This window comes from Schistocerca nitens, chromosome 8 (assembly GCF_023898315.1).
Source record: "Schistocerca nitens isolate TAMUIC-IGC-003100 chromosome 8, iqSchNite1.1, whole genome shotgun sequence".
Taxonomy (NCBI): domain Eukaryota; kingdom Metazoa; phylum Arthropoda; class Insecta; order Orthoptera; family Acrididae; genus Schistocerca; species Schistocerca nitens.
Genome location: NC_064621.1, coordinates 20,585,776 through 20,601,464, shown reverse-complemented (window position 1 = coordinate 20,601,464; position 15,689 = coordinate 20,585,776). Strand labels below are relative to the sequence as shown.

Here is a 15,689-nt window from a genome sequence, read left to right as displayed (position 1 = left end):
ATTGTGCCTTGAAAGGTTGCACAGTCATGGAAAATTACCTGGCCCCTATAACCATGACTTCACACAATATTTTGCTGGCTTATGTCTGCCCCCTCTCTGGTCATCACATCCAGTTGACGGTAGCAATTCAGTTTGCTCTGTGACTTGAGTGTGTTATGTCATGTATTCTTGTATGTATCATGTATCTATAAAATAAAGTGTGTTGTGTACTCTGTACCAGTGTGTCATCTGTCATTTACTATCACTACATACCAGAGTTCCACATAGTTTTAAAATGGCTGCCATTGAATAGAACTACATTAGATCAGAGTGTTTGTTTTTTCAGGTAGAAAGTAAGTTTTTGTTGCTCCCTGTTAATCTGTAGTATGTAATTTTACAGGTGTTTACAGAATATTGTGTTATGTATTTGAGAACAACACTAACTGAGGTGGAGACACAGGTAAGTTGCAGTAACCTTCATCAATTAGCTTTTATGTCACAACTTGCTTTTGGTTATCCAAGTATGTGGCGAACGTTGAAACATGATTCATTGGAGCACAGTGGGACATTTTGGTCTGCCTCATATGTTTTAAAAATATAAGTATTACTTTAAAACTTCTAATTTTTGAAAATAATTTTGACAAGTTAAAATATGTTTATGCCTTTACTATGACCTTTGACGCTAAATTTTTTTTTATATATTTAGTTATGGAAAATGTGGAAATGTGTTTGTAGTTCTTGTGTAATTACAAATGTAATTAAAAATAACTACAAACACAGGTTCTTTTTCTGAAGATTTTATAAAAGGAGCTATCAAACTTGTCCAGAACAGAATGAATACTCATGCAGCTGCTGAAATGAAAGGTGTGAGCATCCAGCGCTATTCAGATCTGTATGTAAGTCAAAAATGCAAGCTGATGAACATGAAGAACTAAAGTTTACACCCAGTTATGAATCCACTAGAGTTTTCTGAGGAACAGGAGGAAATATTAGAAGATTACATTTTACATTTTTCAGAAATGTTTTATGGTCTTACACCTGAACAATGTAGGAAGCTAGCCTATGAAATGGTGTTTGTTATTGAAATTCATACCTTTCAAATTGGGACGAGCAGAACACAGAGGATGTTTAATGGCTTAGGAAATTTTTGACAAGGAATCCAAAATTATGTATTCACACGCTAAAGGGATGTAGTCTGTAAAGGGCCATTTCATTTAACAAATCAAATGTTGAGACATTTTTCAGTAATCTGCAGTCACTTTATAAAGGTTGCTCTGAGCCACAGCTGCACTGAAGGAACTTAGTTTAGATGAAACTTGCGCAAGTATGGTCCAAAAACCTCTAAAAGTAATTGCAGAAAAAGTGTAAAACAAGTTAGTAAGTGTACGAGTGCAGAAAAGGAAATGTCTGTGACAACATGTTGCATTGTTTCTACGAATGGCAACACAATTCCACCTGTGATGATTATCCCTAGCTTTTACTTCATATGACTGATCACACTCCTTCCGGAACTGTAGGGCTAGTTGACAGTTCTGTCTGGATGACAGCTGAACTCTTCGTACAGGTGATGAAGCACTTTATTAAACATCCTAAAAGTTCAAAAGATGAACCAACTTTACTTCTCTGTGATAACCACAGAAGTCATTTATCAATCAAAGTGTTGGAAATACCGAAGAGCAATTGTGTCACAGTTCTAAAAAATTAGAAGCTTCTTCCATCTTTGCCTTCTTTTTAGTCTTATTTTGATACTGGATAGACACTGCCAAATTTGTATGAAATTCTGTTTGATTGATAACAATGAATCAAATCTGGAAGACCATCTAGTTGTGCACAGTTGCTTCAGAGTCATTGTAACACATCTGTCTGTTGCAACAGTTTCATTCTATTTATTGCCATCAAACCACAGAATCAGTGAATAAAATACAAATGCATGGTATTTTCTCATAAAACTCCTACAGTTCCACTATACTTGTGAGGGAATCATTACTACTGAAGCTAAAATATGTGTTGAACAATGTATGAACTCAGCTTTTGGGACACAAATTCTTGACTGCAAACCTGAATATTTGTCATTCATAGATGCAGCACCATTATATCCTTGACCTCTGCATTTATCCAGTTGTATGTTCATCTTCTGTAAATCAGTTATTATTTCTTTTTCACAACTCTCAGCATTGTGGTTCCTTACCTCAATGAATCCTAAAAACTATTGCTTGATTTCAAGCTTCTTTCTATCTGTTTTTCTTAAATCTAAGAACAAATATCTTACAATGACTCTTAAGTTGATCCTCTCTGGATATGCTGTGTGTTGTGTCTATAGTAAGTGAAAAGAACAGCTATTTTTTAATTTCACTGATGATTCCCTCTAAGACATAATCATTTAACAGTTATTTCATCTTCTTTGGAATTTGTGGGCTCAGATTTTTGTTTCAGTTTTTTCATTGGAAATGTGTATCCTCAGAAAAGGATCATATAAGGAGAGGAGGTGTATTATTTTGAAGAAACTGATAGTGTGTTTCCCTATTTCAAATTCATGATGGCCATGGAAAGCAATTTGACAGAGAGGTAATGTCCTCATTACATCCAGTATTCTAGAAATCATAGCATTCATTTGGTCATGCCCGTCACCAAAAATTGTGTTGTAATTTTTTCCATGTTATGCATTTTTCAATAAATCATTCAAGTTACTATGGGCCACATTAATACATGCACCCTTCTCCCTTCCCCCCCCCCCCCCCTCTCTCTCTCTCTCTCTCTCTCTCTCTCTCTCACACACACACACACACACACACACACACACACACAGCGTGGCTATTATTTACTCACCTAGTACCAGTTTTAAGTTACTGAAAAACTTATAAGCATCTGATCAAATTGCAGGCAGACAAATGTGATATTGAGAAATTGAATCAATCCAGTAAATGTGCTCATGTGGCTTGGTAATAGTGAGCACTTGTGAGAAGTAGAAGATCCAGCTTTGACTGCTGTGTTTTGCACAAGTTTTCAAAGGTCAATCATCATAATTCTTGTTTGGCATTAATGAGCTGTTTCCCACAGTTTCAGAAGTAAGGTATTTGCAATAATGTTTTATGTGGAAAGGGGAGACAGAGGGGAGATATAAATAAACAAGCCTACTTGTCTTATACTTCGACTATTTCACACACTCACTCAATAATGCCAAATAAACTTACTGCATTTAGAAATTAATCATTCTTGTGTAGTAATGAAGTCAAGCACTTTTGGAGTCACAAATTAAATTATTCCAGGCGTTAGTAAAATGTGTTTCCTTTTCTAGGGAAGCTTCTTGTGTTCTGCAAGGTCATATTTTGAGATATCTGAATACATTTAACAAAGTAATTGTATTATCTGATATCTGCAAAACAACCCTAATAATCTTATATTTGACTCTCAGTATAGTTATGTAAGCGAGACTAATTCCAGTCTTTTGTCTGTAATATTGTTTGACATACGACTTGTGATCAGAAGAATCTTCCAATAATAATAATTATGTAAGCAAGACTAATTCCAGTCCTTTGCCTGTAACATTGTTTGATGTTCCACTTGTGATTAGAAGAATGTTCCAATAATAATTATTGTTATTTTTATTATTATTGTTATTTCTGTTTCTGTAATGCATAACTGAGGTGAGAATGTTTATCCAGCCCACCCATGCATGATAATTGGGAGAAGCCACCTGGAAACTACATTGGGGCTGTTGAACTGACTCTGCAGAAAGATGTTATGTAGAGAGAGCACTCACTTCCACAACCTGACAGTCTTGACATATTACAGCATAGCCCTCACAATTTTTTCTTGTTGGGAAGGTACACAAAACACTTATTTAGATGTCTAAACAGTGGTTTTTTCTTGCTGTGTGGGTGGACCTAATAGCTCAACTGTAGTGGTTATTTCTGTAGTTTCTTGACTAATGCTTATTGTATTGATCGTATTACGGTTCAGAATTCAAAGTGCATAGTATCTGTTAGTGCTCAAAGTAGCAAAACAAAAATTTTATTAAACATTATCTTCACATATTGTATAGTATTAAAATACTATACAAAATACAATTAAGCCTATGTACTGCAAAACAGGGGCCATGCAGCTCATCAGTTATATGGGGCCTACAAGGGACACCAACTTAAGAAATATTGGGCGGGAGGGCCATACTGGGGGATCCTGCCCCGGAAAATTTTCTAAATTTTAGATGAAAAATAGTGAGTTTTAAAGTTTTTTTAAGCATTTTAGAGTCATACGATCAACATTAGAACCCGAAAACTGGACTCTCGATAACTTGACACTCCGGGAAACTCGACAACCTTGACACATTTTTTGGCTTTTAAAAAAGAAACAAAACTTAAACTAGCACGGTATTTTTGAAAAGCTAATTTAATTTACAGTAATAATCATTCTCATAGACTATTACAGAGCAATGAATATATAGCTCTGAAACGACTGTAACTATATTTAAATAAATCCTAAACTATCATTAAAAGAATAAAACATAAAATTTTGCTGTCACACAGTAATAGCACTTTGACTAATAAGTGAAATAGCTAATTTAAGCTTACTTTGAATAAGGCTCAGGGTTCATTAAATAAAAGCATATCTCAAAGTTAATGCTTTAATACAGTTAATAAAGTTAATACAATATGTCTCATACCCTCAGTCAAAAGTATGTAAATAGCAGGTTTTAATTGGGTCTTACACCCTAAAAATATTTAAGTATTTGAAAATAACTAACCAGTACTGTACAACTAGCACTAATATTTCAAAACTGAAAATGTAACATTATGTATGTATTTAATTCTCTATTTTACAAAGATTTTTAATATTGCTCTAAATGCCATTATTAGGTCTAGAGTGTCTTTAGAAAGGTACAAATGTCGACCATCTGACTGGATTACTGAATATGAAGTCATTGATGACTGATACTTCATATAACATTTCTCCAACTTTACTTTCCAACTGTACTTTCTTACATCACACATGTTTCTTTAAGACCAGTTGTTTTCTTATTTCAATATCGGCTAACATATTCAAGTGTAAGCACAGTCTCTCAATGTCTAGCTGAGTTTTGAAAAACTCAGTTAATTTTTCCAAATTCTTTTCACCTCTGTTTACTAAAAGCAAGCACTTTTGTTCAACTGCAATGACCTGTGTGAGGCCAGTTGAAGCAAACCGCTCAGTAATGCAAGATTGCACCATTTCACAAACTTAAATGTAAATAGCTTTGTAGTATTCCTTTGGGGTTTTGAATGTGTGTGGTGGGCTGGCTTCATTGTTTTCATAATTCTTTGGTATATTTCGATTCCAAGGAAGCGAAGGTTCATCAAGTTGTGAAGGTTTTTCTTTTAAACACAATTCCCAAAAGCGTTCAAAACTATCACACCTTCCATTCAATATACAAATCAAGCCCTCATATACATATATTTTTTCCAGATCAGTAACACTTAGATGAGGGCATGGAACTTTTTCATTGACATCCTCTACTGGGTTCATTGCATGGCAATAAAGACGTAAAAAGAAATAAGTCTTGAATTGTAGCTTTGACTCAAGGTAGCCTGCACATTTGTAACATGCCTCTGTTTTGTCCTCTGCAGAAAATGTTTCAAAAAACTCTAGAAGTTCTTCAAAGATTTTCAATATTCTCAAGATACTAGAAGCTTGCATAGTCCATTCGGGCAAAAGGGTTGTAGACCAGCTTGGTCATTGGTGCTCTCAGAGCATATGCTCCTGAAAAGTCCCATGCTTTTGTTCGATTCCGTTATGGTGCTTATTAAGTCCTTGGCTAAAGCCATAATATCCCTCATAGATGTAAGATGGCTGAGACTGTCTACAACTGCCAAGTCTAAACTGTGAGCAATGCAGTGCACATAATGTGCTTTTGGTTGTATATCCAAAACTAACTTTTTTAGTCCTTTGAACTTATCTCTCATATTCAAGGCACCATCATAGCACTGTCCTCTTTAAGTTATCCATTTAAAAATCGAGACGAGCAAAAATGTCTTTTAAAATATTATACAGAGTTTGTGATTCAGTGTTGCGGGCCTCGTACAAGCCAATAAAGTCTTTGTTGATGATTAAGGAATCATTGACAGTACGAATACAAAATGACACTTGTTCATGAATCGAAGAATCACTTGTTTCGTCAACCATAATAGAAAAATGTTCAGTCTTCTTGATTGAAGCCAATACCTTTCTCAACACAGACTTTCCTAGAAGATCAATGATATCATTTTGAATATCGTGGGACATCCACTTATACCCCAAATGCCCTAACCAATCTTTAAACTCAGGTATGTCATTCTTTTGGAGTACCAACAATTGAAAAAAATTTGAGTTTACATCTTTGTGCCCTCTAATTGATAGTCCTTCTCGGCATAGAAATTGCATGGTAGTAAAAATTGTCTCAAGAGCTAAACGGCCTTTCTTCATATCACTATCTAACTGTTCATTCAATTGGGAGGCCTCACTTTGGTTAGTGATAGAATTTAGTTTCAGTTTCTTTATGCATAAATGTATTTTCATGAAGACAGAATTTTTCCAAAGCCTTTTTCCAGTTAGAAAACCCTACAGTAGTAAATGAATTTTCTTTGTTTGAAGAAAATTGTAATAGATATGTAGCATCTGCCTATTTGCAGTTTTGGCAAAAAAAAATTTCAGTAGATTCTTCATATTCTAGCCATGTATATTTGATTAACCAAGACTTCTGAAATGATCTTCCCTTACCAGATTGTCCAGGTTTTGGCTGTGAACGGTTCTCGCCTGAAGACAATGAAGCAATTGACGATACAATAATTGTTGGAGGTTGACTTGCAGTATCATCAACTTCCAAGCATGCCTTTTTGGAAACAAATTTATCTATTGCAAACTTAATTCACGATACACTAAGAGAATAAAGTAAATAAATAAAATATAGTCATATAAAATAGTCCACCAGAACGAATATTGGAACACTAAACACATCTGTAGCATTCACTGAACGAAACTATCCACACTAAATGAGTGTGACAGCAGGGTGGGCTTTTTATAGCTGCGGCATCGTAATGTCTCGAAGTGTCAAGGCAAAGTGAGGCGGAGGGTTCCAGGCACTTCTGCTCCAGTCCTTTTGATGTCGCCATGGCCGCAACACTGGCCCGCCGGCGCCAGACTTTACTTGAAGATTCACACACTGGGACAAATTGTAAGTGTGCCCGCAGCACTGTAACACAACATGATTCACACCACTCATTTTCAGTTAACCTTCTTACTACCATAATAATTATTTGTTTTAACTCATTACTGAATGTATTTTAAAAGATAACTATAATCAAACAAGAACTTCCAACTTAATGTTGTGATTTTACAGAGCATAATATAACTAATAATTTTCTTTAATTATTGGGGGGGCTCCGCCCCAACAATCAAATTTTTGAGGGGGCTCGGACCCCCTCACCCATCAGGCCCCATGGAGTCGCTGCCTGTGGACCTATATGACCTAGTTACCAGGATCATCTATATCTTCATCTACATATGTACTCCACAAGCCACAGTATGCGGCATGGCAGAGGTACCCTGTACCACAACTAGTCATTTCCTTTCTTGTTCCACTTCCAGACAGAGAAAAACAACTGTCTACATGCCTGCATATGAGCCCAAATTTCTCATATTTTTATCTTTGTGGTTCCTATGAAAAATGTATGTTGGCAGCAGTAGGATTGTTCTGCAGTCAGCTTCAAGTGCCGGTTTAGTGTTCTTCAAAATGAATGTCTTCTTTCCTCCAGGGATTTCCCTTGAGCTCTCAAAGCATACCCGTAACACTTGCGTGCTGATCAAACCTACTGGTAACAAATCTGGCCAGACATACCAACAATTAAAGGGTACAGTCATGGGTACCAGGATGGCCCCCTCATACGCCAACCTATTCATGGGTCGCTTAGAGGAAGCCTTCTTGGTTACCCAAGCCTGCCAACCCAAAGTTTGGTACAGATTTATTGATGACATCTTCATGATCTGGACTCACAGTGAAGAAGAACTCCAGAATTTCCTCTCCAACCTCAACTCCTTTGGTTCCATCAGATTGACCTGGTCCTACTCCAAATCCCATGCCACTTTCCTTGATGTTGACCTCCACCTGTCCAATGGCCAGCTTCACACGTCCGTCCACATCAAACCCACCAACAAGCAACAGTACCTCCATTACGACAGCTGGTACCCATTCCACATCAAACGGTCCCTTCCCTACAGCCTAGGTCTTCGTGGCAAACGAATCTGCTCCAGTCCGGAATCCCTGAAGCATTACACCAACAACCTGACAACAGCTTTCGCATCCCGCAACTACCCTCCCGACCTGGTACAGAAGCAAATAACCAGAGCCACTTCCTCATCCTCTCAAACCCAGAACCTCCCACAGAAGAACCACAAAAGTGCCCCACTTGTGACAGGATACTTTCCGGGACTGGATCAGATTCTGAATGTGGCTCTCCAGCAGGGATACGACTTCCTCAAATCCTGCCCTGAAATGAGATCCATCCTTCATGAAATCCTCCCCACTCCACCAAGAGTGTCTTTCCGCCGTCCACCTAACCTTCGTAACCTCTTAGTTCATCCCTATGAAATCCCCAAACCACCATCCCTACTCTCTGGCTCCTACCCTTGTAACCGCCCCCGGTGTAAAACCTGTCCCATGCACCCTCCCACCACCACCTACTCCAGTCCTTTAACCCGGAAGGTGTACACGATCAAAGGCAGAGCCACGTGTGAAAGCACCCACGTGATCTACCAACTGACCTGCCTACACTGTGATGCATTCTATGTGGGAATGACCAGCAACAAACTGTCCATTCGCATGAATGGACACAGGCAGACAGTGTTTGTTGGTAATGAGGATCACCCTGTGGCTAAACATGCCTTGGTGCACGGCCAGCACATCTTGGCGCAGTGTTACACTGTCCGGGTTATCTGGATACTTCCCACTAACACCAACCTATCCGAACTCTTGGAGATGGGAACTTGCTCTTCAATATATCCTCTCTTCCCGTTATCCACCAGGCCTCAATCTCTGCTAATTTCAAGTTGCCGCCACCCATACCTCACCTGTCATTCAACAACATCTTTGCCTCTGCACTTCTGCCTCGACTGACATCTCTGCCCAAACTCTTTGTCTTTAAATATGTCTGCTTGTGTCTGTATATGTGTGGATGGATATGTGTGTGTGTGCGAGTGTATACCCGTCCTTTTTTCCCCCTAAGGTAAGTCTTCCCGCTCCCGGGATTGGAATGACCCTCTCCCTTAAAACCCACATCCTTTCGTCTTTCCCTCTCCTTCCCTCTTTCCTGATGAGGCAACAGTTTGTTGTGAAAGCTTGAATTCTGTGTGTATGTTTGTGTTTGTTTGTGTGTCTATCGACGTGCCAGCGCTTTCATTTGGTAAGTCACATCATCTTTGTTTTATATATATATATATATATATATATATATATATATATATATATATATATATATATATATATATATATATATATATACACTCCTGGAAATGGAAAAAAGAACACATTGACACCGGTGTGTCAGACCCACCATACTTGCTCCGGACACTGCGAGAGGGCTGTACAAGCAATGATCACACGCACGGCACAGCGGACACACCAGGAACCGCGGTGTTGGCCGTCGAATGGCGCTAGCTGCGCAGCATTTGTGCACCGCCACCGTCAGTGTCAGCCAGTTTGCCGTGGCATACGGAGCTCCATCGCAGTCTTTAACACTGGTAGCATGCCGCGACAGCGTGGACGTGTACCGTATGTGCAGTTGACGGACTTTGAGCGAGGGCGTATAGTGGGCATGCGGGAGGCCGGGTGGACGTACCGCCGAATTGCTCAACACGTGGGGCGTGAGGTCTCCACAGTACATCGATGTTGTCGCCAGTGGTCGGCGGAAGGTGCACGTGCCCGTCGACCTGGGACCGGACCGCAGCGACGCACGGATGCACGCCAAGACCGTAGGATCCTACGCAGTGCCGTAGGGGACCGCACCGCCACTTCCCAGCAAATTAGGGACACTGTTGCTCCTGGGGTATCGGCGAGGACCATTCGCAACCATCTCCATGAAGCTGGGCTACGGTCCTGCACACCGTTAGGCCGTCTTCCGCTCACGCCCCAACATCGTGCAGCCCACCTCCAGTGGTGTCGCGACAGGCGTGAATGGAGGGACGAATGGAGACGTGTCGTCTTCAGCGATGAGAGTCGCTTCTGCCTTGGTGCCAATGATGGTCGTATGCGTGTTTGGCGCCGTGCAGGTGAGCGCCACAATCAGGACTGCATACGACCGAGGCACACAGGGCCAACACCCGGCATCATGGTGTAGGGAGCGATCTCCTACACTGGCCGTACACCACTGGTGATCGTCGAGGGGACACTGAATAGTGCACGGTACATCCAAACCGTCATCGAACCCATCGTTCTACCATTCCTAGACCGGCAAGGGAACTTGCTGTTCCAACAGGACAATGCACGTCCGCATGTATCCCGTGCCACCCAACGTGCTCTAGAAGGTGTAAGTCAACTACCCTGGCCAGCAAGATCTCCGGATCTGTCCCCCATTGAGCATGTTTGGGACTGGATGAAGCGTCGTCTCACGCGGTCAGCACGTCCGGCACGAACGCTGGTCCAACTGAGGCGCCAGGTGGAAATGGCATGGCAAGCCGTTCCACAGGACTACATCCAGCATCTCTACGATCGTCTCCATGGGAGAATAGCAGCCTGCATTGCTGCGAAAGGTGGATATACACTGTACTAGTGCCGACATTGTGCATGCTCTGTTGCCTGTGTCTATGTGCCTGTGGTTCTGTCAGTGTGATCATGTGATGTATCTGACCCCAGGAATGTGTCAATAAAGTTTCCCCTTCCTGGGACAATGAATTCACGGTGTTCTTATTTCAATTTCCAGGAGTATATATATATATATATATAGAGGGAAACATTCCACGTAGGAAAAATATATCTAAAAACAAAGATGATGTGACTTACCAAATGAAAGTGCTGGCAGGTCGACAGACACACAAACAAACACAAACATACACACAAAATTCAAGCTTTCGCAACAAACTGTTGCCTCATCAGGAAAGAGGGGAAGGAGAGGGAAAGACGAAAGGATGCGGATTTTAAGGGAGAGGGTAAGGAGTCATTCCAATCCCGGGAGCGGAAAGACTTACCTTAGGGGGAAAAAAGGACGGGTATACACTCGCACACACACACACATATCCATCCACACATATACAGACACAAGCAGACATATTTCAAACTGTGTGTGCGAGTGTATACCTGTCCTTTTTTCCCCCTAAGGTAAGTCTTTCCGCTCCCAGGATTGGAATGACTCCTTACCCTCTCCCTTAAAACCCACATCCTTTCGTCTTTCCCTCTCCTTCCCTCTTTCCTGATGAGGCAACAGTTTGTTGCGAAAGCTTGAATTTTGTGTGTATGTTTGTGTGTCTGTCGACCTGCCAGCACTTTCATTTGGTAAGTCACATCATCTTTGTCTTTCCAATCCCGGGAGCGGAAAGACTTACCTTAGGGGGAAAAAAGGACAGGTATACACTCGCACACACAGGCGACTTGAAGCATACAATAATGTTTACGTAACCTACAAGTAGTTTAAATTATTTTCATTATTAATATTGCAGATGCATAAAAGCAAAAGTGGAGCCAGTGCGCAGGCGGCGTATACACCACAAGTGTACTGGTTTCAAATGCTGAAATTTCTCGACCAGTCAACAGAGGCCGACGAGAGTGTGTGCAATATGGAGAGCATGGAAAGTGAAACTGGAAGTGAACGTGCCACACCGACGTTTGAGGAAATGTTTGCGGTATGTACATTTGTTTACATTTTACGTTACTAAATATGATTATCTTGCCACGGCACTTTCCCAGCGCCATTGTAAAATGTGTTAAAGTATTCCCTAACTGCTCTCCAGTGTACTGTACGTCCAGAAGCAGCTTGGCAAGCTATTGGTTCCATTTGCTGTAGGTCCTCAGTGCTTTGTGTCTCAAGATAAGTTCAGTCTCCTACTACGGCAGACACTGTTTCCTGACGTGTGTACAAGTGTTTTCTTCTCTCAGTTAACAAGTTGTGCAATGTGCAGGCAGCCAGTGTTATTGTGGTAACTTTTTCAGGAGGCACATTAATGGTAGTAAGAAAAATCCTGAAACGACTTGCAAGAATGCCAAAGCTGCTCTCCACTAATCTTCTCCCTCGTGACAGTCGGTAGTTGAAAACCTTTTCTTCTTTTGTGATTCCTTTTAAGGGGTATGGCTTCATAATGTTATAACTCAGAGGAAAAGCGTCATCTGCCAGTACTACCATTGGAGTTGTAATGTTTGTGTTCCCAAACTTCCTGCCTTCTGGAATGTTGAGCATAGATCGCTCAATGAGACACTCGCGTAGTTTGCTTTTTGAAAACACTCCAGCATCACCAACACGCCCATTAGTTCCTACATCTACATACAAAAATTTGTAGGAAGCATCTACCATGGCAAATGAAATGATACTGTTGAAGGATTTAAATTGAAAAAGTGAGATCCACTAGCTTGTGGACATTTAATACGAATGTGCTTTCCGTCCATTGCTCCTATAGTGTTATAACAGTTCCACTTCTTCTCGAAATCCTCTGCAATTTGCTCCCACTCTCCTCTGCTTGTGGGTACCTGTAAATAAATAAGATTTATGTATGTGCAAGGAAGTACGTAACTAATGGCTTTTATCTTTTATTTTATAGCATGAGATGCAAGAGCCTGTCGCATGTAGCGAGGCACAGCCACAGCCCCTGCGTCAAGAGCGGCCTCCCACTAAAAGGAGGAAAGTCACGCCAGACGTGGCAACTAACGTCATGGAGGAGGTCAGCAGGACACTTCAGGCTATGGCTGATGCTGCCAGAACCATGCCTGTCCATGAAGACCGCTACAGTACCCTTGGCGCCCACATCGAAGCAGAACTGCGTGAAATGGAAAGGGTGGGCGGCAGGGAATACACCACTGCCACAATGCACAGTCTGCAGCGGACATTAATGGACAGGTGGGATTTGCTGCATGCTACAGCCCGTGCACAACCGTCCACCTCTGGATATATCCAGGCTGCCTTGCAGCAGGCTGGAATAGAGGATGAGGATTCCATTCCATAAATATATATGTGTGTATAATTTTTGTATCTCTCCAATCTTCTTAATCTATTTTTGTAATCAGGGTGCCTCACATTGTAAAGTGTCTCATCTGCTTCATACACCTCTATTAATTTTGTGGTATCACACATCTCATTTGCCATGTAAATAAAATTAAATAAATAAAATAATAACAATTTATCTTCATGAACATAAAGTGTATCGAACAGTTATTTACCTTCAGACAATGGTCCTTTAGTGCTTTATAAATTGCTTCACACGTTTCAGGTATTATTTTACTTAATGTGCATTGTGGAATTCGAGTGCTGTACTGTAAGCTAGAGTAACTTTCTCCTGTAGCAAGGAATCATAGTGTTACAGTGAGCCTGTCTTCTGCAGATATAGCAGTTCTTAGGTGAGTATTGTGTTTTGAGATATGAGGAATCACTTCACTGAGAACATACTGAAAAGTATGCTCATCCATTCGCAAGAAATTGATGTATGACTTGACGTCTTCCACTATTAGCTCACGTAACAAGTTTTGCTGAATGCTTTTTTCGTCTCGTCGTGAAACCCACGGCTTCACCCAGGTACGTTTCCTTTATTTCCCCCGCTTCTGTATCGCATGTGCACACACAGCAATTGTGGCACAAGCAGCAGCTGCTGCGGTTAATAACAATTTGTTTTTGTCAGCCATCTTGAACTTTGACGAAAACTTTGATGACAGTGTAATACCCCGTCTAGCGCTACGTCAAAGATCTTTGTCAAATATATTGGACGGAATATTGGATCAAGTCTTTGACAAAGAAATTTGATAGTGTAATACCGGCCTAATTCTGTCTGAATGAATTTTTATTACCACACGTAAAAAAAAAAAAGAGTTCTACAACACAGTTCGTACTGAAAGAGTAAATAACAAAAATATTTGAAGCCATTTCTTCCCCATTTTCATCCATTCATTTTACATAATAAATATTTTTATATATAGATATTTTTTTTCATTAAAACTGGCAAAACGAATGTGACTCTTCAGGCACTGGAAAGGGGGGAGGGGATGAATGGATGGATGGAGAGGGGGAGGGGGAGAGAGTGAGTGAGTGAGACTGAAAGTGAGATTTCTTCACCTTCCAGATTGACTGATGCATTACCAGATTGGTCATGGTCTGTATGCTACATACCTGTAAAAAACCAAAGACAGATTAATGAGAGATGTGCAAACAGAAGTATGGGCACTCCAAAGCACACATTGTGGGATGACATAGTGGGTAATGGCCATGAGGCACTAACGATGCTTGATCCCAGGGCAGCACTGAGAACAAGTCAGCCTGGTGCAGCTTGTACGTTACTGTGGCCACAGTAGCCAGGAAGGTAAAGGAAGACTTCACAAGGCACTCAGCTGCACGGCAGTATGCTGATGTCCCGTCTCGTCTGGATACTCTACAAATGAAGAGAAGACAAATGGAGATTGGTGACCATTGAATGAAATGTTTTTTCAAGAATCCACATTGTGTTGTTGCAAGTGACCATGGAAGGGTGAATTCTATGACATTACAGTGAAATGTGGAATTGCTTGTAAAGTGGAAACACTGCTGGCATGCTGCCTTAAGCCTATATGTGTACATTATAGAAGTACAGTAAAAACTCGATTAACCGTCACTTGTCAGTTTCTGTTAACCGTCACTGCTGCAACAGCATAATAATACTGTAATAACAGAATGTTCTAAGGTGCAGTGACGCAATCGCTTTGTTTATTTACTCTATTTTAGTGGGAAGTGAATGTACCCGCCCGCCGTAGAATGGTACATAAAATATGACCTTCAGTTGACGTGCTAACACATTTTCCCCTTTTCTTGTCTTTGTCTCACTTGTGACTTGTGAGTCAACAATCACCACTGGATCGGTTTCCAGTTGTGGCGAGAAGACTGTAATTGTCGCAGTGTATCTAGCGGGCTGTACTGTGTTACGTGTTTTCCACTTGAATAAGCTTTATTAACTAATATTTTACACTACCGTATTTAGTACAGGTGTGTGTGATACAGTGACTTGATAAAATGTCTGAAAAACGTAAACGTGTTGTTTTAGGACTTAATCAGAAACATGAAATTATATAAAATGCTTAAGGAAGGGCAAAACTGCGACAAGTGTAGTGCTGATTTATGATATTGTATTGGAAGAACAACAGTTAACAATATAAAACGTGATGCTGATAAAATAGAACAACACGTATCAAAATGCAGAGCATGGATGGAGATGTGCGAACAAGAAAGACAATGAAACCTGCAAAATATGATGAATTGGACACTGCAATGTACCAATGGTTTATACAAGCAAGAAGTCAGGGGATTCCACTTTCAGGGCCTATAATAATGGCCAAGGCTGTTGAAATGAACAACAAACTTGATGGTGACTCGTCTTTTAAAGCAAGTATCGGATGGCTCGACAAGTTTAAATTTTGTCGTGGCATTCGCCAACTTGATATCAGTGGAGAAAAACTCAGCGCAGATAGCTCTTTAATTGCTGAGTTCCGGGAACAATTTAAAGAAAAAATGGTTGAATTGAATCTTGTTAGGAAGCAAGTTTACAAT

At 40.5% G+C, this 15,689-nt stretch overlaps 1 protein-coding gene across 1 annotated transcript; it reads left to right on the top strand.

Moving 5' to 3' along the window:
- The first annotated feature begins 305 nt into the window (after positions 1-305).
- Positions 306-13,135, top strand: LOC126199145 (uncharacterized). Its single transcript, XM_049935900.1, has 3 exons — positions 306-439; positions 11,635-11,817; positions 12,727-13,135. Exons 1-3 carry the CDS (start codon positions 401-403, stop codon positions 13,126-13,128), a joined length of 624 nt encoding a protein of 207 aa, XP_049791857.1. The 5' UTR covers positions 306-400; the 3' UTR covers positions 13,129-13,135.
- The last annotated feature ends 2,554 nt before the right edge of the window (positions 13,136-15,689 follow it).